Here is a 27,051-nt window from a genome sequence, read left to right on the forward strand (position 1 = left end):
ACTTTTATCAAAATTACAAAAATGTAGTACTACCACCAGAATTATCTACACTAATTGTTTGTGTGTGTGTGGAAGCGGAAGAGACACAGAGAGTGGAACATTCTTGTTTCGACATCTTCAGCCAAAATCCTCACATGCTGTTCACACACAAAAGACAAGCGTCACTGTTGCCTCTGTACTCCATGACCCGAAATCAGGAAGTTGTTCTGCAGATAATTGGTGTTGCCTGGAAGCTCCATGCCTCTGACATTACACTGTTATCAGAAGGAAACACTGTCAGACTCTCCCTCTTGAGTCCTTTAGCCACATTCACTAACCAAAAGCTAAACTATACATAGACTTTAGAGATAATTGTTCAACTTGTTTTCTTATTGGCAGTAGGAACCCGACACTACCGGTTTTTGTGTAACCATTATTGTTGAAATAAACCTTTAAACTCAACTTTGCCAGGGAAAGTAAATTCAGTAAATAAGCCAGGTCATTAACAGAATGAAGGAAAGGATGTTTATTCCCTCCCTGGCTTAGTCATGATAAACTCGTAATTTCCTCCTCTCATCTGCGTAATATCCTGTATCCTAAGCTTAGCGAGTGGGGATGCAGAACACAGAGAAGAGTTAAACAGAGGAGGGGTGAACATTGAGAAATGTTCAGCTGGCTGAAATACTTCAGGCGTGGTTTTAAATGTTTTCCTTATGCACTCTGGCGGTCTTTAGATTTCAGAGACGAGCAGCAAAAAGTAGTCTGTGTTGTGGTTACCGCCTAAAACTCAACCAAAACAGCTTTAGGTGACGAAGGAAAACTGTCAAAGATGGCCACGCGCAGCAGCAATAATGAGGAAAACTTGAAGGATATTCAAAACAACACAGACTTAAATAAGGAAGTGAGGGATCCTACCACCGAGATGCTGCTCCCACAAGATGTGGTATGTGATTCCTGCATCGACAGCCCTAACAAGGCCCTAAAATCCTGCCTGACCTGTCTGGTTTCTTACTGCGAAGCCCATCTCAGACCCCATCTGGAAAACACGAAATTTCAAAACCACCAGCTTGTGGATCCTCTGCACGACATCGACTGTCGGACTTGTGAGGTTCATCAGCTTCCTCTCGAGCGCTTCTGTCTGATGGACGGCTGTTGTTTGTGTCTGGAGTGTGAGAACCAGGAGCACGAGGGGCACACGACTGCATCTGTGGGGGAGGCACGGACACAGATTGAGGTCTTAACAACACAACACAACAATTTATTCAACACAGACAGGTCATGTTGTAATGGTTATCTTTGCTATTTGTGCCATTTCTTAAGGTGGCTTCGATTGCTAAAAAAAACAACCCTTTCAACATATCAAAAGGACTGAATATTACGTCATATTAAGTACTTATGTCATATGTAATGGCCTGATATCTTTGTAGCGACAGTTTTTTATGTGTTAGTTACAATTGTTTGTCCTCTAGACTGAGATGCAGAATAAACAAGAAGAGATCGGTCAGAGCTCCTCAGCAGCTGAGAAAGCAATTGGAAAGCTCCAGGACAACACTGACTTAATAAAGGTATGTTATAGACAAACATACACCAAAACACATTTTCCTTCGATTCATTTAATGCACATTGGTCTGGTTTGAATTATGTTTTTTTTCTTTTTTCTCTTGCTCTTCAGTCTTCAGTGCAGGAGGTTTGTGTTATTGTTGAACAGCAGTTTTCCAGGCTGCAGACAACTGTGGAGGAGGCCAGGAAAGGGGTGAAGGAGGTGCTGGAGGGAGAGCAGAGACAGGCCCTGAGACAGGCTGAGGGCATCCAGGCACATCTGGAGCAGAAGAGAGCAGAGCTGCAGAAAACTCTGGCTCAAATGAATAAACTCTCCAGGAGCAAGTCAGATGTTGACTTCCTGCAGGTACAAAATATCTCAAATACTTCAGATAAAAACAAATAAGTATTTTGTCTGAGATGATCTGGGATAAGCACAGGAAGTTCTCTGAGACAAGGAGTTTACTTTGGACGACTGTGTGGACAGTATATACAGAACAGGCATTTCACTTAGTCTGTTATTTTTGCAGAGATCAGGGAAAAAGCAGTTGCATGTCATTCAACAGTCTCGTTTCACACACTAATATATGTCACTTTTGTTTTGCTTGTTCCAGGAGTACTCAGAGTGGAAAAAAGGAGTGGCAGATGTATGTCTGCCTAGCCCCTGCATCAACCGCATGAACCATCTAACTTCCTTTGTCCAAGTTGTGACAGATACTACCAAGGAGCTGTGTGACCTGATACTCTCGTCCTGCACAGAAAGACTGAAATGTAAAAGTGGTGAGTGTGTACTGTAGATCATACTCTATCAATATAAATTCCTATCTTAAGTCTTTTTGCTTACCATGGACAAAACAGATTGAGACTTCCTTTCTTCAGTGTACCTTGTAACTAGGAGTGAAATGTGATCAGAATTGCTCTTACTGTATATCAGTTCAAACATACATTTGCTGATATCACAATGTCTGCCACGATTTGATTTTGACTTTAATTCGATTTAGGTGCTTCACGTAATCATTATGAGACAATATCAAAAGCCCCTTTTAATACAATCAGTTGTACTTTTTATCAACTCACAAAGGGCAGCTGAAAAGTGAATGAAGATTACATTTGAATAACTAGGCTAGTCCAGATTTTAAAATGATGAACAATATATTCCTTTAAATAGAAATAATAAAAATAGATCTGTATAGCTTGTCCCTCTTAGAGGTCAGTGCACCATATGTAAGCATGGGCTGTTGTTGTTGTTGTTGTTGTTGTTACAAGATGAGTACATTTCTTTTGTTAATTTCTAAAAATCCATGTGACTTTAAAGAAGCTATTAGGACAATTGTGTAGGATTAAACTCTTCATTTTGAAGAGGAGAAGGCCACAAACCTGGTGAAGAGTGCACCTTCCTCTGTTTAGACATGCGTTTAGCCATCCCAGTACCACTGCCTCACAAGGCCACTACGACTGCTGTGCTGTAGATATTTTATGCTTTTTCATCTTTCTTTGCTCAGCGTTATTTTGTAAACCTCTATTTACACATCTTCTTGTCTTACAAAAAACCCAACAATCTTTCTGCATAATATAAACTAGGTACTAAATCCCTGATGCAAGAATCTGAACCTTCAGCATTGCCTGATCCTGAGACCCGAGAGGACTTTTTAAAATGTAAATAGACTTTTTATATATATTATATCTGTGTTTACCATTTGTTGACTTTGAATGTTTAATTTAGAATGATTCACCAGCTATATATCCCCTATATTGTAGACACAAGGAGTTTGACCTTTGACCCAGACACCACCCATCATTTTCTCCGTGCAACGGATGGCAACAGAAAGCTGACTAACACCAGCCCCTGGCAGCACAGCTACCCAGAACACATTGCTCGCTTTGATTATTGGCGTCAAGCAATGACTTCGGACAGCCTTTACTTGGGGAGGCACTATATGGAAGCAGAGCTAAGTGGGGAGGGAGCACATGTAGGAGTCACGTACAAGAGCATCGATCGGAAGGGAGAGCAAAGCACCAGCTGCATCAGTGAGAACGACTTTTCCTGGTGCATGGGAAGGAACAGCCGAGGTTTCTTTGCCTGGCATACTGGTGTGGAGACGCCTTTGGGTGGCACTGATATCACAAGAATTGGCTTATATGTAGATTTTGAAAGGGGCTCTCTGTCTTTCTTTGATGTAACAGGTCCTATGCAGCTGCTACACAAGTACATGGTTGATTTTATAGAGCCGTTATATGTTATAGCCTGGCTGTCAAAGAAAGACAACGTCATTTCTCTTGTTTAAGCTAAATGTTCAGCTGCCTTCACTGTAAGCTTGTTAAAGAGTATAGAGTGCCTTATAAATGTTTATTGAGGTTATATAACAAGTTATCTAATTGTATGGTTCATATGGAGGATTTTTTCACATACATGTCAGTTAAGGTTACATTTACTACCATCTAGTGGCAACTCTGCAACATGACCTAAGAGACCTGCACAGCAGTAGGTGTGTTAGGAATTTACTGCAGCTTTACTGCTCTTGAATTTAAAACAGATGGTGAAAAAAAAAGTACACAAATGTCTGCCAGCATTTCTTTTATTTGCCTTTCATATACACTTGCTGAAAAAAAAGCAATAAAGCTTTAAGAGGATTTTCTTTGTCTATGAAGTGTCTGTAAAATCATCAAGTTAATACCATTAAGTCGTTTTTTTAAATCATTGACATCTTAAAAGTTGACTTGTTCACCTTCAGGCATTAAAATCTGTTTCATTATCATCATAAACCGGATTTACAAAGTGCACACCTGACTGAGTCATGGAGATTGAATTCTTTGTTTCAGTCGCATACAGTCCAGGAACGTCAGGCATCAAGTTTGACTTGTCAAAAATTGGATTATCATAACCGTGATCAATAGGCCCATTGAGGTCTTCCTCATCTCTGCTTCTCCTAAAGCTGCTCAGAGATGGCAGGGATGGCAGCGATGGCAGCGATGATGGCATTTGGATAACCCCTCTACGAATCAGAAAGACCAAAGTGATTATGATTGAAATCCCAATCAAAACTCCAAACACAGTTCCAACCACCATCCCAGCATTGCCTCCAGTCTGATCGCTGCTGTTCCCGGAGGAGGCTTGAAATTCAGCCTCAGTGATACCCAGGCTTGAGCCATGAGAGCGTGCATCCTTCAATATGTCCCTGGCCAGACCCTCTGACTGTGTTCCCTTCTCTTCATCCACAATAACCACCTGGATCTCAGGTGAGGTACCAAAAGGGACGATCCCCATCAACTGCTGTGACTTGAAGATTTTAGACATGCCCAGCTGAATGGATTTGTATTTTGGCAAAACTAGAAATAGGTGATGGATTCGTTGCCTGTAAGTTTGCAGGTTGAAACCAGTGGCAGAATGGATTGTGACAATGGCACCACAAACTTCACAGCAGTGTCCGACAGGGAGGAGAGGCTTCTTACAGCCCAGAGAGGCACATTGAACAGTGCTACAGATACGCTTATGGTTTACAGAATTCCCACAGGAGCAGCCAGAAGGATCTCCACACTCTTGGTTCCCAACAGTGACAGCAGAGGACCCGTGAAACTGCAGCCGGCCTGAACGTGAGCTGAGATATTGGGTGAACTCAGAGGTGCTTTCATACTTCTTCCCCAGCACAGACACAGATTTGACAGGAACAGAAGACTGACTGGTGCTGGTGTCCACCCTGAATGAAGAGCTGGCTTTAAAAACCACATCGTCGTACTGGCAAGGGACACTCTCCTCGTGGACTGAGAACAAGAAGTTTCCACGCTGCAGGTCATCCAGGGTTGCAGACTCCTGCCACAGAGCTGGGTTTAACCATTGAAGAGACTCAGAATCTTTGAACTTTGTCATAACACCCGCTCCGCAGCCCGGATCCTGTCCACTCACAACATAAAATCCAGCTCCTGAATTCAGGATGAACTCTCCATCCACTGGCAGCCTCATCTCCTGCACAGCATGTGTGGTCTCCACAAACACGGACACTTTTCTCTGGACTGGAAACTGAACTATGTCGTTGCCACATGGAACAGATTCTTTGTCCCAGTTGGTCTTGTTCTCATAGTTGGTGTCAGGAATCCACTGTTTGTACAGGGAATCCGATGTCCCGACAAGACAGAAGAGGAGAAGAAGCATGTCTGTTGTTTTCAGCATCCTGAATGTTTGTGACGGGCTGAGAGAACATTAGGTGAACTTTGTTTCTAACCTTGTGACTGACACATGAGTGCACACCAATAAACAGTGAGGTTGGTGAGCTCTGAACTACATCAACCTGTTGAAGCAGCTGACCTGTAAACTATTTACTTTTACTGCAGCAACAGCCCTGATTCATCCTTTATCCTTTGCTTAGTGTGTCTTTTATCACAATATCACACAAATGAATGAATTATAAACAAATACTTTGATTTTTTTAAAAACATTTCCATAAACAACTTCTGAACTGTCCTCTCCGCCCATTTTACCCCCAAATTGACTTTGTTGAGGTTTTCATTGAGAACTGTTCCATACATATTTGCTTTCAAACTAAATGTCGAAATCTCCCACTTGTATTTAGGATGAGTGCAGACATGCTGAGGCCCATAAATGAAACAAACAAAGGATAAATATTTCACTCTTATCCAACTAAATTACAGACATAAAGCTGAAAGAAAAAATACGTTTTACAACATTACATTTCTTTAGGATTTCTTTCAAGATCGTCCCAAACATCATTATTTTCCTGGAGGAGGCCTATATTTTAGCCTGAGCCACGCCCTTCAGATTCAGATTTCTACAACATGAGATGATCCTTTGTCTTTGGCACTAGTAAAACAGCACTCACCATACACAGCACAACATAAATACATAATACATGAAAAAATTGCATCTTAAAGTCAAAAAGCGACTAAATGGCAGTCATAATAAAAGTGCTAAGTGAAATGTTCTTTGACTTGCGTGTAGTCCATTGAAATAGCCTATCATGACATGGAAGTTTATTAATGATATTGGTTTATAATGATGATAAAAATGTGTAGATTTGTACTATTGCTTTTGCATCAGCATAGTATAATAAGACAGAAAACAGCTTTTTTGTGATTTAAACTGTATTGGATTTGTCCATATCTGATTCAGCAAAAAATAGGTTCAATCTGCAAAAAAAGCATTCATCCTGCTTTCTCATAGAGGTACCAGGATCATCCATGAAAAAAAATAAACATTGAACGCACCCTCATTGAACATGAACGTCACCTGAGGCAAGTCTGCACTTGCGACACAATCCCTTACTTGCACACATAAGAAAGACATGTTTTTCTTGTTTACATAAAATAACAATAAAGTAATAAACGTTTTTCCGTTTTTGTTGTATGAATCAAAAGACGGATAACGAGAAAACCTCATTAAAAAAACGGTCCGATTTTGGTTTTTGATAACAACTTCATCAATTTTCCGTTTTGTATTGAAGAATGAAGAAAAGCGGTCCGGTGGACCGGAAGTTAAAGAACATATTTCAAAATAAAAGACACGAGGATATAATGGCAATGCTGTAAAGGTTCAATCCTGGAACCCAGAAGTCTGACGAGGATACGTTTATTTCTGCATTCACATGCAGATATGCGTTTATAGAGATTAATCCATGTATGCAAGCTCTGTGCATAACTTTATTTCGCTGACCTCCGGTTTGTACGACTTCCGGTTTGTACTGTGTCTGTAAATCCAGTGTCCCCAGCTTGTCGCTGTGTGACAACCATAGACTGGTGACAACGTCATGTTTGTTGCATACCTGCAAGATTTACCTGTGAACTGTCGCCCTACTTTCACCTGCACCCAGCAGCAAGCGGGAGAACGATATATCATACAGTCGACCCCTAAAACAGTTCACTCAGTAATGGAACAGTTGTTAAGCATTATTTTGTCCAACTAGACTATATTATGAATTTGATGTTTGTCTAAACTGCTAAGAAGCTGACAGCTGAGTTAGAACAGAAAGACATGCAGGCCATAATCACTAGACGCTCAAAAGAGGAATGTGTGTGTAAGGCTTCCATGAACTGAATTGAAACACTGTCCATTAGTTGATTAATAAACAAGAAATTCAAGTCAAAGTTTTAGGCATTTTCATTTTTAGCACGCTGTAAATATGGACTATGAATGAACACATGTGAAAACACACAAATAGGTTTATTCTCAATACTCATAACAGTATCAGACACAATGACTTTACTGAGAGTGAAGATGACATGAACATAGTTACTGTATGGTACTGAAGACAAAATACAGCATATTGCATTTACCTCTTCCTCTAACTCTTTCTCCAAAATTGGCCTCCATTGTTGTGCACAACAAAGTGTTCAAGCTCAGGTTTCTAAGTGATCTAATTGGTTACGTGGCTTTTAACATGTTTCTGGGGGCAGGGGTTTGATAATTGCGTGTGGTATTTCAGTGGCAGTGTTTAGCAAACAACACACAGGCTGTTGGTTTTGAACAACGTGTCAACGTGTGTGGTGCAGAAGCAGCAGTGAAGTCCTTGTAGATCCCTGGCACTTTGAGGGCAGACAGATCCAGCACCTCTCAGCTCTCAGAGACATCAACACATAAACTATTCTGTGTGCATAGCTTACTTTCACATAACTACTAATCTCTCACTTTACTTTCTCTGACATTGTTCTCTGCTTTGGATTGCGGACATCCCAGCCATGTGCTCTACCGGGCCTGGTTTTACACACTGGGTTTAAGCAAGATATATAAATGATGAGATGATGTGTGTATGAGACATGATGAGTGTGTAGTTTTAGTATTTAATGACATTATTCTCAGACTTGCCATAGTTCTTGGTTTGTACCACTGCTGCTCTGTACAGCTGAGTACTGGGGACCCACTGGGAGTCATGTGACTGGAGCAGGAGAGTAACACGCGTCACACCTGCAGCCATGATGCTCCAGCTCAACGGGGGTCGAGTCTTTCAGCCCCACCTGTAAGAAGAGAAACAAAATAAATACGTATTCAGTTTGCTTTGTATTATTTATTTTAGGGTAACATTTTGGTTTAATAACATTGTGCTATTTTAAGGAGTAAATAAGTCATCTTTTTTCCTAAATGTTTTCTACTTACAACTTCTTATACATACTGATATGAATTGATTTACTTTTATACTATGAACGAAGAAAAATAACTCTTTAACAACAGAACAGGAACAAAACACAACTGTGACCTCTGTGCAGCACACACATACCAGTCAGTCAATTTCTGGGGAGTAGCTACCTTGTGCTAGTTATATTAAAGTTTATGTTTTACTATTGGCTGTGTCTAACCTGTCTAAAATGAGCCAAATCCCCAGGAACATGTTTAACCGGACGGTAACTAAGACAGTAACAACACTTCATCCTGAACTCACTGTGGGGCCTGTCTTCATGGACCTGTAGCATAACACCCTGACACATACAAAATACAAAGTATGTTCATTAAGAATGCACATACTGTCCCTCCTCTGTCTTTCAATGTAGTCAAACTTGTTGAAGAAAAACAATAAGTTTAACGTTACAGAAATAAAAGCTTCATTAGTCACCCTCCTAATTGTAGACGTAACTTCATAAGTACAACTTGAAACATTTCTCCCGCTTGCTGCTGGGTGCAGGTGAAAGTAGGTCGACATTTCTGTTTACATCGCTGACATTTGTCACAGGTAAATCTTGCAGGTATGCAACAAACATGACGTCACACACCGACACGCTGGACACTGGATTGACCAAATAACTACACACTCTTATTTACATTTGACACATTGTTCAAAACCAACAGCCTGTGCGCTGTTTGCTAAACACTGCCACTGAAATACCACACTCAAGTATCAAACCCCTGCCCCCAGAAACATGTTAAAAGCCACGTAACCAATTAGATCACGTAGAAACCTGAGCTTGAACACTTTGTTGTGCACAACAATGGGGGCCACTTTTGGAGAGAGAATTAGAGGAAGAGGTAAATGCAATATACTGTATTTTGTCTTCAGTACCATACAGTAACTATGTTCATGTCATCTTCACTCTCAGTAAAGTCATTGTGTCTGATACTGTTATGAGTATTGAGAATAAACCTATTTGTGTGTTTCCACATTGCATGTGTTCATTCATAGTCCATATTTACAGCGTGCTAAAAATGAAAATGCCTAAAACTTTGACTTGAATTTCTTGTTTATTAATCAACTAATGGACAGTGATTCAGTTCATGTAAGCCTTACACACACATTCCTCTTTTGAGCGTCTAGTGATTATGGCCTGCATGTCTTTCTGTTGTAACTCAGCTGTCAGCTTTTTAGCAGTTTAGACAAACATCAAATTCATAATATAGATATATAGACTGATAACAACCTGGTACTAAGCACACAGGCATCTTGTTAAAGTTATCTTATCTTAGCCAGCATATAAGATTGAAATATAAGACTATGAAAAATACGCAACTAGAAAGACTACAAATCCCAGAGTCGCGTAAGTGATGTCACAATTGTTTTCCTCCACTAAGAGATAGCTAAGATCAGCGCCATATAGATAGAATCTATCTATATGGCGCTGATCTTAGCTATCTCTTAGTGGAGGAAAACAATTGTGACATCACTTACGCGACTCTGGGATTTGTAGTCTTTCTAGTTGCGTATTTTTCATAGTCTTATATTTCAACAGTTTTACGACAAACTGTGACTTTTTTGACATGGAAATGATTTTTTAAGATTGACAAACATATGTGTAATTCATGGCACAATTCAAACGGGATCGAAAGATAAGTTTTCTCTCTCCATTGACTTCAATACATTATTTTTCCGAAATAAGGTCCCATGGGGCGGAAGTAGATGGGCGTGACTTCGCCACTCTATAAGGTCCCATGGAGGTCCACCGGAAGGGGAGGGACTTCGCCACTCTAGTTTGTCAGCTGGTAACTGTTCTTTTTTTTTTTTTAACTTGTTTTCTTTTGTAGAAAAACTCTAAATGATGTTGTGGAGGCCCATCCATCCAACATAGAGACAGCAGCACAGATGGACAACATCCAACATTTGACCAGTCCTTTCCATAATACCAGTGTTAGGGACAGCATTCACCATATGGAGGCAGTGATGGAGAGGGCCCACCATGGTGGTGGATGGCTCCTGTCTGGCATTATCTGCATCAACATCCTGATCCTGGGCTGCGCTCTGGTCAGCGGAAGTACCTTCAACAGTGTGGCCATTACTGCTGTACACAGGCAAATCTTCCTCATCATTCTCCCACTCCTCACAATGTTGTGGATGCTGTTTTACACAGTCTTCACCTCACGAAAGGATGAGGCTGTTTCGTTCAAAGATGGCCATGCGGGGCCTGCATGGCTCCGAGGTCAGTTCATTCTTGGTTTAGGTTTTAGGTGAATGTCATTTCAAGATTTAATCACTTAAAATGTTTTTGTTCCAGCTGGACTTCTACTGTTTGGACTTCTCAGTCTCATCATGGACATCTTCAAGATTGCCACCGCTGTGGGCTACCTTCACTGTGACTCTGCTGTTATAGTTGCATTTCCTGTCGTCCAAGCTGTGTTTCTATTTGTCCAGGTTGTTTTTATTTTAAAAACGTTAAGTTAATGCATTGCAAGAACATGCAATCTGTTGATGAGTTGGGAGAACTGAACAAAACCCTGTTGGCTTTTTAGACATATTTCCTGTGGATTCATGTGAAGGACTGTGTGCAGCTACACACACATTTTACACTGTAAATTATTTTCTTTATTCATCAGAAAATATACCTATTCTTGCTGCACACTCATGTTTTCATTCTTCCAGATGTGGGCTTACTCTTACGCTTTCAACTAACCTGGTGGTATGGATGGCAGCCGTCACTGAGGAATCTCTTCACCAGACTGACATTCCTGATCTAAACTACAATGTCTCACAAAAGATGTACAGAGGTATTTCGAGATGGTTTATTTTCAACTCTTTCAGATTTATTTTAGCATCAATAAGAGAAAAATAACTTAATCTTCCATTTCAGCCAGCTTTGTCAATAAGAAGTGTAATTGCAGTTACTCAGCATGCTACACCTTCAAAGAGGCCTCCTACTACCTGTATCCCTTCAACATAGAATACAGTCTCTTTGCTTCGGCTATGGCCTACGTCATGTGGAAAAACGTTGGTCGGCTTGTGGACAATCACAGCCATCACAAGGTCAAGTTCCGCATAAAGGGTGTGTTTGGGACCTTTGACCGGCGTCCTCCTGGTGGTGGCAGGACTTGCAACATTCATAGTGTACGAGGTGGACATAGAAACAGGGGATGTGAAGAAAACAGACAAGGCTCTGCTGATCCATTTCATCATGAATATAGTGATAGTGGGCATGATGTCCCTCTCCACTGTGATTGGCTGCATCATCTACAGGTTGGACCACAGGGAGCACGTATCTGAGAAGAATCCAACCCGCAGCCTGGATGTGGGGATGCTGGTGGGAGCCTCACTGGGGCAGTTCATCATCAGCTATTTCACTATCGTGGCAGTGGTGGCGACAGAAGCCAGAGGATATCTGAACGCCCTCAACCTGACCTGGGCCTTGCTGACAGTGCTACAGCTCGGCCTGCAGAATTACTTCATCATTGAAGGCCTCCATCGGGAGCCCTTCCATGTGATGCAGGAAGCGGCTCTGCACACAAACGCTCATGCTTTCCAGGAACATCCAGAGATTATCATTGTTCAGGAAAGCCATAAGTCCAGCTACTTCCTGACTTCAAGCCGTGATAAGCCTAGTTGGAAGAGAAGAGTACTAAAGGAAGTCTGTGCCTTTCTACTGCTTGCCAACATTATTGTAAGTTTAAGCTTATTTTCTTTCATTGATTATATTGAAACAAACCAATGATCAATAATGTTTCTGTTTTTAAATGTGTCCTTATTTTCTTACTCTGCAGCTGTGGATCATGCCCGCCTTTGGTGCTCGTCCCCAGTTTGATCATCCCATAGAGATAAAATTCTACAAAGTCTCAATGTGGACGGCCATTGTGAATATTGGACTTCCTTTTGGAATCTTCTACCGTATGCACTCTGTCGCCAGTCTCTTTGAGGTGTACGTAATCTCGTAGATGGACTTCTGTTTGGGAATGCCGAGTAATTTTATAAACGTATGTATTTAATGTCCATTTTTATTTATCAAACCTATACATTGACCTTGTTATATTAATAAATATTATTGAAACATAAAATACATGTCATGTACAACTTGTTGGCCAACATTTAAATAACAATATTCATTTGTATTTAAGATGGATATGCCTTTCATAATGTGCTGCACTTTACAGGCACTAGCATTTAAATGTATTTATGACCAGGATTTTGTATTTTTCCTCAAAGGCACATGGTCAATTTAGCAACGGACAGAGGTTTTTATTTAATGGATCAAAAGAAACTGTCTGGACTGTAAACATTACAAATGGTTTCAACCCTTATGACTTTTACCCTTTTTAAAGTACTAATTGCGTGTAACAGGTTTGTTTTGGGTATAGATAATCGCATATTAATTATGATTATGTATTGATTTGGTCCTTTTTAGAGGCTTCAAGGGGTACCCAGTATTTCACAAGAAAATACAATTTTACTGGTTGCTTGCTGGAAAGGGGCAATAGTGCCTTCTAGTGGTTATGGTCCAAAATATGTATTTTTCACTTTAAACAATTAATAATTTAGCAGTTATGATTCAGTGAGAATTTAAGTTTTCTTTCAGTATTGATGAGACTCTACACTGTTGATAAAGTCTAAAGTGTGACCCAGTAGTTTCACGTCTTTCCCATTAAAGCACAGAGTTCAAGAATGCAACCAACCCAACATTCACAGATGCATATCAATATATATTTTCAGGATAATTTACGTAAAATACAATTTTCAACATCAAGCATTGTAAGCATAGCCGACCAGATGGTCATATACATAAAAACATACAATCTGTATAATTCTCTCAAATCCTGTAGCGTAAATTGCACAAACTACATCCATTTTATTAGACAACCAGTTGAGTGCACTTAAAGCATGGCAATTACAACAAATAACGTGAAACACCAATAGTGTGCCCTCCAGGATATTTTACAAGCCTCTCTTGGAAATGATAATGTAATCTATAGCAAGAGCTGACGGCAAAGTTTACCAATATTTAATCTTTGACTGGTATGCTGCCAAGAAAAGAGCCTCGGCCTTCAGTAAATGCTCCAGACATTCTATGGTCTTGAGAAATGTACAAACACAGTAGTTCATGGGCAATTTTGATAATTCAATCATCTCCCATTATCTGAAAGGTATCTCTACCCCTTACGAATGACTTGCCTACCAAATTTGGTAGTGAATAAATGTTGATGATTAGGGAGGCAAGTTAAACACAGTGAGGTTTATCAGAAGCCAAGCGGATAATGAAGGGAGGAGAAACCCTGGAGTTGAACAGTCCCATTTTTGGTCTTCTGCTTACATCTTCTGAATCTCAAAAAGGCGGACATCAGTGTCATACCAGATAGGAGGGTCCACATTGCTGGAAAATCAAAATCAGATGTAGGTGTTTAGTCAGTGTGAATAGACTGTTGCATAATTCTCAGCTCTTGTGGTTGACTTACCGCAAATAAACAACCCCCCACATGTAGGTGCGAAACCACATGGCAGTGCCCGCGTTGGCCTGATACTTTCTGATGAGGATAGGGTGAGGAACTGGCAGCAGGCCGACTAATGTGCCATGCTGGAGAAACTTCAGGATCTCTGATTCATCTGTCAGACCCCTGCAGTGAGACAAGTGAGCACACATTAAAACAAGGTAACATTTCAAAATATACTACATGGCGATTAAAGAGAAATCGTTGATGTACTTGTCGATGCAGATCTTCTCCACCTGGGGAACCAGCACCTGTAGAAGTCGCATTATAGTCTGCAGGGGAAGTTTACTTTTCCAGGAGAGGACCTGGGACAATAAAGATAAATTCAGATCAGTTACACATTCTGCCACATCTAAAATAGGAGAGGCTGAAAGCAAAATCAGATACTGACCCATTCTGGTGTTGGAGCCCAAGAAGATGTTGAAGACGCTATTGAAAAACGCCTTCTCTCCATTTCTGCTTCAGTGTAGAAAACATCCTAATAATGTAAAGTAAAAGATTAACTAACTTTGCTATTCTTTTAAACAGAGACGTGCACACAAACACACACACTTACTTCGTTGTCTCTGCCTGAGTTGGACTCTGTGTCACTGGTCCCAGCGACTGCACTTTGCTCTGAGGGGGCTGCTTGTGAGGCGCCTGTCTTTTGGACTGACACCATGGTGCCATCCTCTGACACCTGGGACTTTTCAGTCAGTTTATCTATAGCTGCAAAAACACAGAAAACCAATCATTATTTGCAAGATACGTCTGGTGATTTCATTTATTCTTCTAATTGTCAAACAAACCCATGAAAACACCAAAACCAAAATGTATAAGTATTGTCTGTGTATCCAAAACCTGATACACTGTAGTGTATTCTTCTGTTTTTGGCCATTTCCTCTTTGTAACTGATTAATTTTTACGATAAACATTGGTACTAAAGTGTATTTTCAGTCGACTCTACAATTTCTTCCTGCTGTTAATAGTTGCTACTGCAAAACTTTGAAAACAATACACTATTTAACATATCATATATCATAACATATCAAGTTGACCTATGATCCAATTTAACCCTTCAATAACACAATAAGAGATAATATGTCAGCACCTGGTAAAGCAACCAGGCTGGTCTTCAGTGTGCCAGGCTCTGCCGGCACAGCAGGGTGCGAGCCCTCCATGGATACAGTCTCCTGAGAGCTGGTGCGGGAGATGACATCCGGAGTCTTCCTCTTCCTCTGCAAACCCTTCTGGATGCAGGCAGAATCAGAGGGCAGGTTGGCCAACTGGTGGAAGACGTTGCGTTTGCGGATGATGGCGTACACCAGGTTGCAGTTTCCTTGAAGTGATGGAAAGAGGGAAGGATTTATTATGTTACAAAATGTCTTACTAAGTTTATTCTAACACATTGATCTTGACCACAAAAGCAAAAAGGCATTTCAAATCCTTACAAGAGAATTATATACAGCATTATGTTACATGTCAGCTTTTCCTTACCATCAAACTGGTACTGGATAATATTGTTGAAAGCCTCGAGAAGAAAGAACACAAGGTGATGGTTCTGGGCTACAGAGAACAAGAACCAGGTGGTGGAGAAGGCCTCCAGCAGGTGGAGCAGTTTATTGGCTGCCACCATGGAAAGGCTCTTCAAATAGGGAGACACTGCAGGATGAGAAATGTCATTAAATAAGGAAAACTATAACCATTTTTATTTGATTAAGTGGCATTATTTCTTATGAGATGATAAAATGTTTAAGTAATTGATGCTGCAAATAAAAGGTGTGTGTTGCCAGACAGATGGCGCCAGAGCAATTCACCGTTTACAACAATGGTGAGTAGGCAGTCAAACAGAGGCTGGAGACGCTGGTGGCCTGTGGTGATAATCTTGTGAAATACCTACAAAACAAAGACAGTGACAGCTGTGAGCATTAACTGTAACTATATTTGGCAGGAATTAAGACCATTTCAGAATCTGTAGTCGCCACTCACCACTATAAGCAGGTCGGCATGAGTCCCCGTGAACACAGGGATGTCCATAGGCACATGGACGGAGTAGGGCTTATTCAAACGCACGCCAAAGTTTCTCTCTCCACTCAGCAGCAGCAAAATGAACACACCAATGTGCATGAGTCCAACACGGGCTGCAGCCATAAAACACATCAGAATATAATTAAAGGTCACCTATTATGCAAAATCCACTTTTTAATTTCTTTCATACATAAACATGTGTAAAGAGATTCTGAAAGTGTCAGGAAAAAAGATTCTCTCTCTTTTTGTCCTGATCCATTTATATAAAAACCTGTCTGAAAATGAGCTGATCAGATTTTGGCCACTTTATGATGTCATAACGATTTTTTGGGTTGTGTGACCATTAGCCAATCACCAACCAAGGTAACCCCCCCCCCCCCCACACACACTTTATCACCTGAATCTCCTCCTAGAGCACCATTGTGTTCTTTTTAACTAAATATCTCTCAGAGGGGCGTGGGGAGTGGCTCCTTATTTTCATCTAACAGACAGAGAATCAGCACTTTTGAAACAGGGCTGAAACAGAGGGGTTTATGGGATGCTGCAATGATCTGTTTGGCATTTCAAACATGAAATGACCTATAATATATTGATACCTTTAACTAAATGTTTATTAGAGATTTATTGGGTGCAAGGACAATCTGAAAACACTGGGTTGAAACTCACACTGGTCAGCCCTGGCATCATTCAGGTAGAAGAGTATAGGAACCAAAATATCCAGCACATCACTACTCTTCAGGACAAAAAACAGGAACTTCTGTCATGGGAGCACACAAGAGATTTTGTTGAATAAAACAAAGCTCCTAATCAAACAAACATTTCATTTGTTGTTATTTGTTCTAACCTTGTTAAAGTCACAAAGCTTCCAGAAAAGCACCAACAGCTCTTGGTGGAACTGGATCTTCTTTGTAGAGTTAGGCAGGTAAGTCTGAGTCAAAGGGTTGGTCAGCAGACGAGCTAGGCCCTTCAGCACAAAGTCAAAGTCCTAACAGAGAGGGAGAAGATGTGCTTTTGACATTTGTATAGGGAAAATCTTTATGTTTTTTAATAGAATGACAATCCGCCTACCTCTTCTCTGTGGATCCTTGACAGATAATTCACAAAAAGGTTTTCAGGGCCTGCAGTCTGCACCAAGGTAAAAATATGATTTAAAAAAGACATTAAACAATGCCATTCAAGGCAAGGCAAGTTTATTTATATAGCACCTTTCAACACAAGGCAATTCAAAGTGCTTTACAAAAATGAAAGACATTAAGAGCATTAAGAAACATATTATAAAATGGCATTTAAAAACACTCATTTAAAAGCAAATATAATAAAACATGAATAACAAAGGTACATGAATAAAGATTACAGTGCAGCATGAGATAAACGCATCTGAAATGTTTAGGTCTGACTCTCAATCATTGCTAATGTTTTAGCAGAAATAGTTTTCTTTGACCTCACTTTCTTTCTACTTTCTTTTTAAACTTATCCTTTAGTTATTTCAAGTGTTTCATGCTAAACGAACCCCCCTTTAGAAAATTCTGATCTGCAACCCAATATTCCGAAAATTCAACGGATCCTGGCCATATTTGTGTAGCATATAAAATTAATTTGCTCCCAGACATTCATGTGGCTTGTTATTTTTGGACCCCATCTGTAACCCCAATACACGTAGGGGACTTTCATTCAGTGATCAAATGGATTTCTTTGAATATGTATTGGTCTCGTACCTCTTGTTCCTCAATGCTGGATGGGGAGGGAGGTCGATGTGGAACCCCTCCGTCATGCTCCAGCGTCACAATGAGGATCTGAACAGCCTGCTCCACCAGCTGCTCCCGGTAGTCGGAGAAGAGCAGGTGGTTGTACGGGATGCCATAGCCCACTGGATCATAGGCACACACCACATTCAGCAGAGAGGTGAACAGAGGCAGAGCATGTCTAGGGAAAAGGACATAAAGACCAGGTTATAGAATGATGTGCTAGAATTTACCCTTACCATTTTTCTTAAGGAAAAATTGTATATACTCTATTTTGTAATTAACTCCCCTATTTAAGTCAATGCAGAATGTAAGTAGTTCACAAGACAATCAGAATGCATTCATAGTTATATACAAATGTGTAAGCATGAAAGACCATTCCGCAACACAATTCAAGACTTTGGAAATAATAGTTTGACTGTAAAGAAAGATCTAAAAGAGCTGCATATAAGAAATGTTTCCCTCATTTAAATGCATGATAATGAACAGATCAACTTGTGATGTTAATCATGAAGTGCGTTTGAAAGCTCTGAAAGGTTTTGGACTAGATTGCTTTGGTTAAAACTGTAACTCTTTGATTATCTGCCATGGCTTAATTCTGGTTAAAGGTAGTCCATGTATTCACAATAATGTAACGTCATCTAATCAAGGTTTTACTTCCTCTGGCATTTAAAATGAAAGGGTAAACATTTACATAACGGTTTGCTGGGCATCATTGCATGTGTTTGTCCATACATTTGTGAACTTGCTTAAATCTGCTTATTACCTGTTTTCTGTGGAACAGAAGAATGTCACCCAAGGGTTGAGGACGCTGTTATCCGTAGAGGAAGGCAGATACATGGCCTCAGAGAAGCACGTTAGTAACAATCTCAGCAGCTCTGTCCTGAAGAGGATCAGTAAAAAGAACTTAGAGGTTGACAGAAAAAAGTCACCCATGTAAAAATAAGAGAGTAAAACCTGTACGTGTGACAGATCCTGTCAAGCCGGCTGACTCACCTATTTAGATCATGGATGTAATTGAGAGGGGGCGACTGTGCAAAGCCCACTCCTGCCTCCCAGATGTATTCACAGCTGTCTATAGACTGCATGTTCTCTACTGAGTCCTGGATGAGGTCACAACAAATATCCAGATTAAAATTAGTTTAAGATTAGCTAATTAATGTCACAAATAAATCATATATATATATAAAAAAAAAGATTAGCAAATAAATTAATAATAAATGTTTCCATGATGTGTGGCTTGTGGAAATGTAGAAGTGATTAAATAATTAGCATAGAATAACAAAGGTTACCAAGGAAGTTTAAACCCCTTAAGAGCATTTACTGTTAACAGAGTTGTGGTTTGACGGAAAATTCCTTTCTTGCTCATGAGAGTTGAGGAATTCTTCCAGGTGAGAATGACAATTGTGATCTTTTTCTATGCAAATCATTTTCAGAAACTAGAGTTACAGGTTAGTTGGGCAACATAAGAATGAGGAAGTAGGAAACAATGCTAAAAAAAAGTATCTTTAACAATCAAAATACATGTTAACCATTCCCAGCTTTTTTAAAAACCTATCATTAATGATTAATGCTGGATGGATTTGACACGGCAATATAAAAAAATGGGTACACACAGGGCCTCTCCTATGGCTGTGCACAGTGAAGTCAGGGCAGAAGAGGAGGTCAGCGATGGCCAGGAGCAGAGACTCGGCCAGGGGTCGGGCTCCATCATCATCATCCAGCTCATCAGTCTGGAAAAGATGGACACATGTATGAGACTAGATCCAGATGATCAGCATTATTCTGTATCCTTCATTGAAAGGTATTGTGTAAATGGTAAAATTTGTTGCAAAGGCTTGTCAGAAATGTCTCAGTACAGCTGAGTTATTCGTCTCTACAGGTAAAAAGTAAAAAACACCTCATTACTACTGGAATGGGAAACAACTTTAACTTAAATAAAAGAGGTTTACATATAAAAAGACCAGGCTGATAACTTGTAATGCTATAAACACTGTATCGTATGTTCAAAGTAAGTTAGCATCTGAGAAGCATTATCATAATGTTATATTGTTTGTTATATTTGTCATCAGGTTTTCAAAGTAAGATGTCGTCAACACTTACTTATAACAACATTTAAGAGTGAGTGCTGTGAAAGTATTGTTAAGAATAATTAAAAGACTTGTTTTGATTGTCTCCCCCAGGAATAAACAAAGCATTTCTGACTCTGATTGATTCCTGTTCCCACTCACCCCAGCCCGGCCAGCCCCGGGCACAGTGGACCAGAAGAATCCTCTCCAGTCCTGGTCCTCAAAGATGTAGGGAAGGATGCGGCTGAGGATGCGAGTGCAGTTCAGGACCACCTGCTTCTCCCTCTCTGTGGGGCAACCAGACTCTGCACCCTGCACCAGCTTCTCCACGGCCTGAGGACAACAGAGGAATGAGATGTGTGGTATTGAAGCATTTAGTGATGTGCTGAACAACATGCTCTTCTTTTTTTTCACGGTTTGGTCTCAGTCGGTTAATAATTACCCAGCCAACATGCTCAATACATTAATAAACACCATCATTTCTGAGGCATCTTGTTCCATAAAAAAGATTATGGCCATTTTTTTTAGCATAACATTCTTTGTTAATTATAATAATTGTATGTTGAGAAAGCCTTTTAGAGTTAGCAGACCCTTATAATACTTTTATTATAAGAGTATTATAAGGTTAATAGTATCATATCAACTGGACAATATTGATTTTATTTTTGGAAAACAAAGACAAAAAACCTGCAGCACTTAATAAATTGATTGTTAAAATATATGTGTTTTGATTACACTGGGAGGTACATTGTTTGAAAGATATGGGGACATGTGTTTTTGTTATAGGCCTTCAACACATATTTACTTGAAAATAATTCTTGATCTAAATTCAATCACCAGCATGTTGCTGGCTGTGTTCAAAATATGTACCAAACCCCTTTGAATTAGCAGCTTCAAGGGCTCTCGTCTCCTCCTCTTTATTTAATTAGGCTCTAAGTACCAAGTATGCCTGTTTTGTTTTTGATAGGCTACTTCAAACGGAAACTGGTACCAAGAGACAGGAAGTCAAGGGAAAGGAAGGGAGAGTTGACTCACTTATTCCCTCATCTGAAAGCACGAGGCAGTGCTTTGCTGACAGACTCCTCCGCTGGGCTCTAACAAACAACACTATTCCTCAATGTAGCCTCAAAACAAGGAGTATCCCTATGCAATCTAACATTATAAACAAGTTTGTGTTACACAGATGCATCAACAGTTTCTTCAGTGTGTACCTTATAGCAGAGGGTTGCTAAATTGGAGGGGGACTCTTCTCGAACAGCTCTTATCTCGGCCGCTGGCACCAGTGCAAAAACATCCTGGACCGTGGTGGTGGTATCTGCCCAGAACTGGTCCCAGAAGGCATCGTCTGTGGCTTCCACTGGCTGTAAAAAAACATGTTTACATTTCATTTCAGGGAGATTTAAAAAAACAATAGCCCTAATAATCTTAAAGTGCATTTATAATAATATAATATATAGCCCTTTTTATTCAGAATGCACCTTCTTTTGTCTGCATAGCCCATCTATGGCCGACCTAATGGCAATGTAAACACAAGCTCTAGTCTAGCAGCAGCAGTGAGGAAACATGATATGGCACCCTGATCTAGCACTGTCCACCTGCCGCATCTGCAAACGCCAGACTACGTCATCAGCTTTGATTTAGCAAAGCCATCTTTTTTTCCTCCATAAAATACCAAAACATGAACACATCTTGTGATGTGCATCGTAGAATAAACCATAAATGAATCCATGACAAATACGACATATTTGGACAACAGTGATTTTAACATCGACCTTAGGAACACTTAGGTAATGGAAAATAAATATTGAGATGTTGCATGCAACATGAGACTGTTTTCCTATCGCTACCCCATCATACGCGTCATCTCCTCGGTGATGCTCTCCAGTGCGCTCATCGGCACAATATCTATCAATTGTACCCTTTGTTCAGCTGTATTGGAAGCGCATTTACCTGTGTTTTTGTTGTCAGCTGGATCACTGCTTTCCTGAAGTTCAGTTTTGAGTCGGTGCTGCCCATTGCGATTATTTCCCTTTATACTAACAGGGCCGCTGCTGTTGAGGATCCCTGTTAATCTCACCTCCGTCCTTCGCTTGAGTCATTGGCGGAGGCGTTTTTTACTCTATTGGCTGGCTGGACCTGCTGCAGGGTGTAACTTCCGGGTTGGGAAGATGTCAACAATAGAGTCAGATCTTTATACAGTCTATGAGTCAGATTAGATTGTTTTGTTTCTAGCATTTTAAACTGCTATACAGCCTAAAGACTGTGATTTATTTATTTTTCCTTAGGGGGGAAATGTTTCCATATTATAAAATAACCATACTGATTTTACGTTCAGACGCCCACTTTCTGTTACATTGTAGATCTAATTTATTGAAGAAGCAGTTTTTTTTATTCCAACCCTTAAAGTAATATTTACAACGGTCTGCAATGTGTTGTAGTATTAGGTTTAAAACAGCGACATCTTTTGGGGAATGTACCATTTTTGTCAGAGCCTTATGACATAGTTATTAAATTGGTGTGTCTGATTAATAAAACCACTTACTTTTTACAGAAGAATCTTGTTTTAAAAAAACGAATTGTAAAGTTTAATTCAAATGAATTACTCAATTAAATCAAACGCTTTATCGTGCACTGCAAAATGTGCACCAGTGTTATGACATGCTGCATTTTAGTGCTACTCGTAAGCCCCTTGTTTTTCTTTTGCAAAACGATGTTACCCTCATTGCATACGTGTAAATGATATTCATCATTTGCCTTATTATAATTGTTATCATAAATATCGTGCGTATTACACTTCACATATCTGATTCCACATTAAACTCTAATTTGAATGTCCTACTAGCACAGTATAGTTTATCTTTCCTTACAGCCCTTAAAAGCAACACTGCTGGTTTTCGCGCAGGCGCAGTGCCATGTAAACACAACTGTCGCGGTTGGTTGTGGTTCTGGCTGTTTTAGCTAGATAGGTTGAACAAAAATAGCTGTTATACTCGGGCTTTGGCACTGAGATCGTTAGATTTTTGACAAGGAAACTTTACTTTTTTTCTGCAGTATGTGCCTTTGTCAGCAATTTAAGAGCATCAGCTTCGAAGATTAGCTAGCAGTGCGTTAGCTTTTAACCTAGCGTTTGTGACTGGCTTTTTTAACTGTCCTAGCTAGCTTAATGCTATTTCGGTAACACCCGGTTACTATGCAATTTTTAATTACCAATTATTTACAATTTTGAGTAGTTAATTATACACGATAATCCTTTCGGTGTTGCCAAAATGTCTTATAGTTTCACATTAATATTTACCATAATTAGCTAGCTTGGCAAGGCTATTTTGCTAACTCAGGCGATAGGCCATCGACTGAAAGGAATCAAGCTAACAAGTCGATAACGTCAACTGTTCGGGTCCTCGGTACTGATCAGAACAAAAACAACGGGAACTCACCGAGATTGATTTAGTGTCATCATATGTTGACTGAAAACAGGTAAGGGAGGCGTACAATACATAATATGACGCTAACTGATGAGATATTGCTCGAAAGAAATGTTTTTGTTTCGTTGATGTGGCCTATATCAACCACCTGCATCAGCCATTTAAAATAATTGTGATTATGGGGTTGGTGTTGAAACATGCGAGCTGCAGTTGATCGTTCATGTGTCACAGCAAACATATACATGTTAGAGGCTATATGTGTTTAAAATGCGTGTGTGGATGTGCTTGAAACCCAAACAGGAAACGTCAGCGCAGCGGCGGTGATGAGGAGAGTGGCCACCTGGTGCCTCAGGCCAAGAGGCAGAGCAGATCTCACCCGCTCTCTCCTGAGCCGGGCCGGGACGCGTGGGACTCTGAGGTACATAACACTGTCATAAGGCCTACTATAGTAATACTGAAGAAGCTGGGCATACAGTTGTCTTTTTTCACTAAATGTTCTGTAGCAGCAGATGTCAGCAAATGTAGTTAAGTTCAATTTGTCTAAACAAAGAACCAAAAAACTGAAAAAATTAATTATTTGTCACCTTTTGAGTTAAGATAAGATAGGACTTTATTTATCCCGAAGTAAATTGTTTTGCCAGAGTTTAGATTTCATCTTAACATCACTCTCTACTGGTTAAACTGATAACCGAGTGTTTAGGGCATGAACCTCATGGGGGCAAATGCCCTGAGTAGCAAGCCTGGTTAAAGGCTTTTAATTTATCTAGAGAAAACCACCTTAATGTGATCAATGGGGAGAACTGGGATAAAATGTGTTGCCCTATCTGTTGTAACTACTTTTTCATGGTCTGATTTGTAAATTCCCTAAACTCACATGCTGTTGGAATACACTACCTTTAGTACTGTCAGTGTTACCAAACAATCTGACTTTCAGTGTTTACATAGGAGATGGATTATATATTAGGTCCCACTGTCAAGCTATGGATATAACAGTAGTTTAGATTTTGATTTCATGCTAACATCACTCTCTACTGGGCAAACTGATACCCAAGTGTTTAGGGCATGAACCTCATGGGGGCCCTGAGCAGCAAGCCTGGTTAAAAGGCTTTTAATGTATCCAGAGAAAACCACCCTTAATGTTGACATTCATATCTAGTTTACGCACTGCTAATGTGACATCTGCATTTCAGTCCTCCAACAGTGAGAGCAGCAGCAGCATCAGCAGTCCTGAGCATGCGGCTGGGAGCTGTGGCAGTCAGTGTGTTGTGGGCCCCAGCAGTCCGGTCGGCTCCGGGGACTCTACAGAAATGGCCGGTGGCGCCACAAGCCTGGTGACCTACCTGCAGATCAACCGCATCCTGAAGCACGCCCACTTCCAGAGCCTGCAGAGCCGATGTCCAATCAGAGACACATGACGACCCCATGTCTCTCTCTGTGTGCCACCAGAGGAGCGAGTCCCTGAGGCATGCCGGAGCCCCACATGCTGATTCACTTCATTCAGCTCTTCCCACCCATCTCCAGTTACTGTGATCTCCCACAGCTCTAACATACCTGTGGATGAAGCGATCAGCACTTGGTCAGGTATCTGGAGGGGATTCATCATTCAAATAAATCAAGTGATAATCATTTTAGCAATAATAACTGTGTGATCAACTTAAACACATTTTTTGTGATCCACTTATTTTCTGACCAGTCTGGTTTACATGCTGCTCTGACGGGACTGATTGAAGATGACAGATCCCTGTGTTTTGTCTTAAATGTTGTATGAAAACAGTGCTACTGGAGCTGCAAAAAGTGGCACAAAACACGATTTTATGCCGGTCAGTGTGACTCGTTTAGTCTCATAGTAGGGTACGTAAGTTGTACTGAATCTGATGTCTGTGTAAGAACATGGACCAGTCTCAGGGAGGATTTGCACTTGTCTTGGACTGCTCATTTGCTTTCATATTCAGACGGGCAACCCTCTACAGGGACCTGTAGAACCATGGGTGGTAACTTGGCCAAGGAGGTTATGCTTTCTGACCCTATTTTGTTAGTTTATAGATTATTTAGAGTTCAGTTCAATTCAGTGGAGAGCCATCTTATGCGTTAGGTGATTTGGTTAGTTTTAGTGTGGTTTGCAGTTTTAGGACATTTTTCAATACTTAACAAAGTACAGTATGTTTGACGGTCCTGATGCTGATAACAATTTCAAAAACCATTGATTGCTAAACCAGGTGTTGCTTACTGACATCTTTAATGTTTAATTTTCTCCTGATCAGACTTATTAGACCATTAATTTGTCAGCAGGAAAATGAAAAAAACGATTGGCCTGGTTTTCATGAAACTCAGTGGAAAATGTAAGCATGGGTCAAAGGAGAACCCATTCAATTTTGGACCTGGATCATCGGTCGGATACAAACCTTATCTTTTACTCATGGAAACAGCCTTGGCAGAGGTCTGTGCTCCGCGTGTGCCCTTCTCGTTATTTAAGGAAATGAAACATCCCTTGTTTTTCTTGTGACCACTACAAAGTCTTGATTATTCAATAAGTATTCTGTGGATCGCATAGGACTAATCAACTTCAATTAAATTCCACTTCTCGTATTTTACATCAGACATTTATAGGTAAATACAACATCGAGCATATCTTTTGTAATTATTCTCTGAATACAAGTTGATTCATGTCAAAACTGATCATGATAGGAAGCTTACCATGAAAAGATTACTTGGAATCATTTTTATAGGATTAGGTCTGATAAGTAGGCGGTTAAGGTTTCTTGTGTTTTCTTGTGATCATGGGAACATTTAGTGATCACAACATTACCAGCTTTGTTTTATCATGACCACAAAAAGCAAACAAGACAATGGTGTTCAAACCGCAAACTCCATACAACTTTCCATACTCCTTTTAGCCTTTTCAAATTGTTTTTGATTGTATGGAAGCGTTTGAGCATGTAGGAAAAAGTAGTTGTGTCTGTCCAGAGGGGGTTACATCACAGCCTTTAGGAACAAAAAGACATTCCCTGGGCTTTGTTTGCGATGTGACCACTGAAATGCTGTTTTTAAATCGCAGACAAGCCTTTCTGCCTGTGCACTAACATTGGATGGTTGCTGTGTGTGTGTCCTTGTGCACTGAACATCCAGGTACAAGCACTGACCACGAGGCTGTGCGTCTCTTCTCTGAGCATTAGATTGGTTTTATTGCTAAAGCCTCATTGCAGGAGTAAGCATAGCTGTTTTGATTTTATTTTCAGACTGGTGTGTCAGAAGTTAAAGCATTTTGAAGATGTGGTTTATTTTTTTCAATGAAATATTTTTTGTATTTAGTGATGTACATGACATTAGCCTGCCATTGAGTTTTTTTCTTGTAAATACCCCTTCATTTCCAAAATAAAAATTAATGTTTTTGAAAAAGGCATTGTTTACTTATTTTGTATTAAGCTGCATTTTGCCCTTTTCAAAATGATTTAATACATCTCCTACATGTTGATGCTGGGTGATCTGGTTCTATTCATACTGTTCCTCTTTTTGAGAATATACCTATTAGGTTTTGCTGACAGGAATTCCCGCCATCCCCACATCCTCCCTTTTCCCTCCAAATAGCCAGTAATGAATGACTCCCCATGCATTCAGAGCATCATTAATGAGAGATGACCTGTGTCTAAGCGAGGAGCGGGGAAAGGTTTCTTTAATTAGCA

General features: G+C 40.2%; 5 protein-coding genes across 6 annotated transcripts; 3 read left to right on the forward strand and 2 right to left on the reverse strand.

Annotated features, from left to right (window-relative positions):
- Positions 1-396: 396 nt before the first annotated feature.
- Positions 397-4,149, forward strand: LOC117492397 (tripartite motif-containing protein 16-like). Of its 2 annotated transcripts, XM_034142656.1 has the most exons (6): positions 402-1,213; positions 1,449-1,544; positions 1,652-1,885; positions 2,133-2,298; positions 3,100-3,174; positions 3,277-4,149. In XM_034142656.1, exons 1-6 carry the CDS (start codon positions 809-811, stop codon positions 3,801-3,803), a joined length of 1,503 nt encoding a protein of 500 aa, XP_033998547.1. In that variant the 5' UTR covers positions 402-808; the 3' UTR covers positions 3,804-4,149. The 2 variants fall into 2 exon arrangements, with proteins under 2 accessions (XP_033998548.1, XP_033998547.1); XM_034142657.1 differs by lacking the exon at positions 3,100-3,174 and having other exon boundaries at positions 397-1,213.
- Positions 4,150-4,194: 45 nt separating this feature from the next.
- amn (amnion associated transmembrane protein) lies at positions 4,195-6,929 on the reverse strand. The gene has a single exon (XM_034142658.1). It carries the CDS (start codon positions 5,681-5,683, stop codon positions 4,247-4,249), a length of 1,437 nt encoding a protein of 478 aa, XP_033998549.1. The 5' UTR covers positions 5,684-6,929; the 3' UTR covers positions 4,195-4,246.
- Positions 6,930-8,436: 1,507 nt separating this feature from the next.
- LOC117493335 (proton channel OTOP2-like) lies at positions 8,437-12,593 on the forward strand. Its single transcript, XM_034143847.1, is given in 8 exon segments — positions 8,437-8,480; positions 10,472-10,863; positions 10,939-11,075; positions 11,174-11,232; positions 11,304-11,428; positions 11,512-11,701; positions 11,703-12,315; positions 12,416-12,593. Coding segments are annotated over 8 exon segments (1,731 nt in total). The 3' UTR covers positions 12,587-12,593.
- Positions 12,594-13,327: 734 nt separating this feature from the next.
- Positions 13,328-22,038, reverse strand: hid1a (HID1 domain containing a). Its single transcript, XM_034142659.1, has 19 exons — positions 21,900-22,038; positions 21,161-21,310; positions 20,112-20,282; positions 19,497-19,613; positions 18,877-18,983; positions 18,647-18,763; positions 17,854-18,061; positions 17,207-17,263; positions 16,983-17,123; positions 16,805-16,895; positions 16,100-16,251; positions 15,928-16,006; positions 15,608-15,772; positions 15,222-15,449; positions 14,688-14,839; positions 14,523-14,609; positions 14,345-14,436; positions 14,099-14,257; positions 13,328-14,016 (listed from the first exon to the last, which is right to left on the reverse strand). Exons 1-19 carry the CDS (start codon positions 21,963-21,965, stop codon positions 13,953-13,955), a joined length of 2,403 nt encoding a protein of 800 aa, XP_033998550.1. The 5' UTR covers positions 21,966-22,038; the 3' UTR covers positions 13,328-13,952.
- An 833-nt stretch (positions 22,039-22,871) lies between these two features.
- Positions 22,872-26,769, forward strand: LOC117492400. The gene is made up of 3 exons (XM_034142660.1): positions 22,872-23,423; positions 23,672-23,789; positions 24,562-26,769. Exons 1-3 carry the CDS (start codon positions 23,407-23,409, stop codon positions 24,784-24,786), a joined length of 360 nt encoding a protein of 119 aa, XP_033998551.1. The 5' UTR covers positions 22,872-23,406; the 3' UTR covers positions 24,787-26,769.
- Positions 26,770-27,051: the final 282 nt, after the last annotated feature.

Source organism: Trematomus bernacchii, unplaced genomic scaffold, assembly GCF_902827165.1.
Source record: "Trematomus bernacchii unplaced genomic scaffold, fTreBer1.1, whole genome shotgun sequence".
NCBI lineage: Eukaryota > Metazoa > Chordata > Actinopteri > Perciformes > Nototheniidae > Trematomus > Trematomus bernacchii.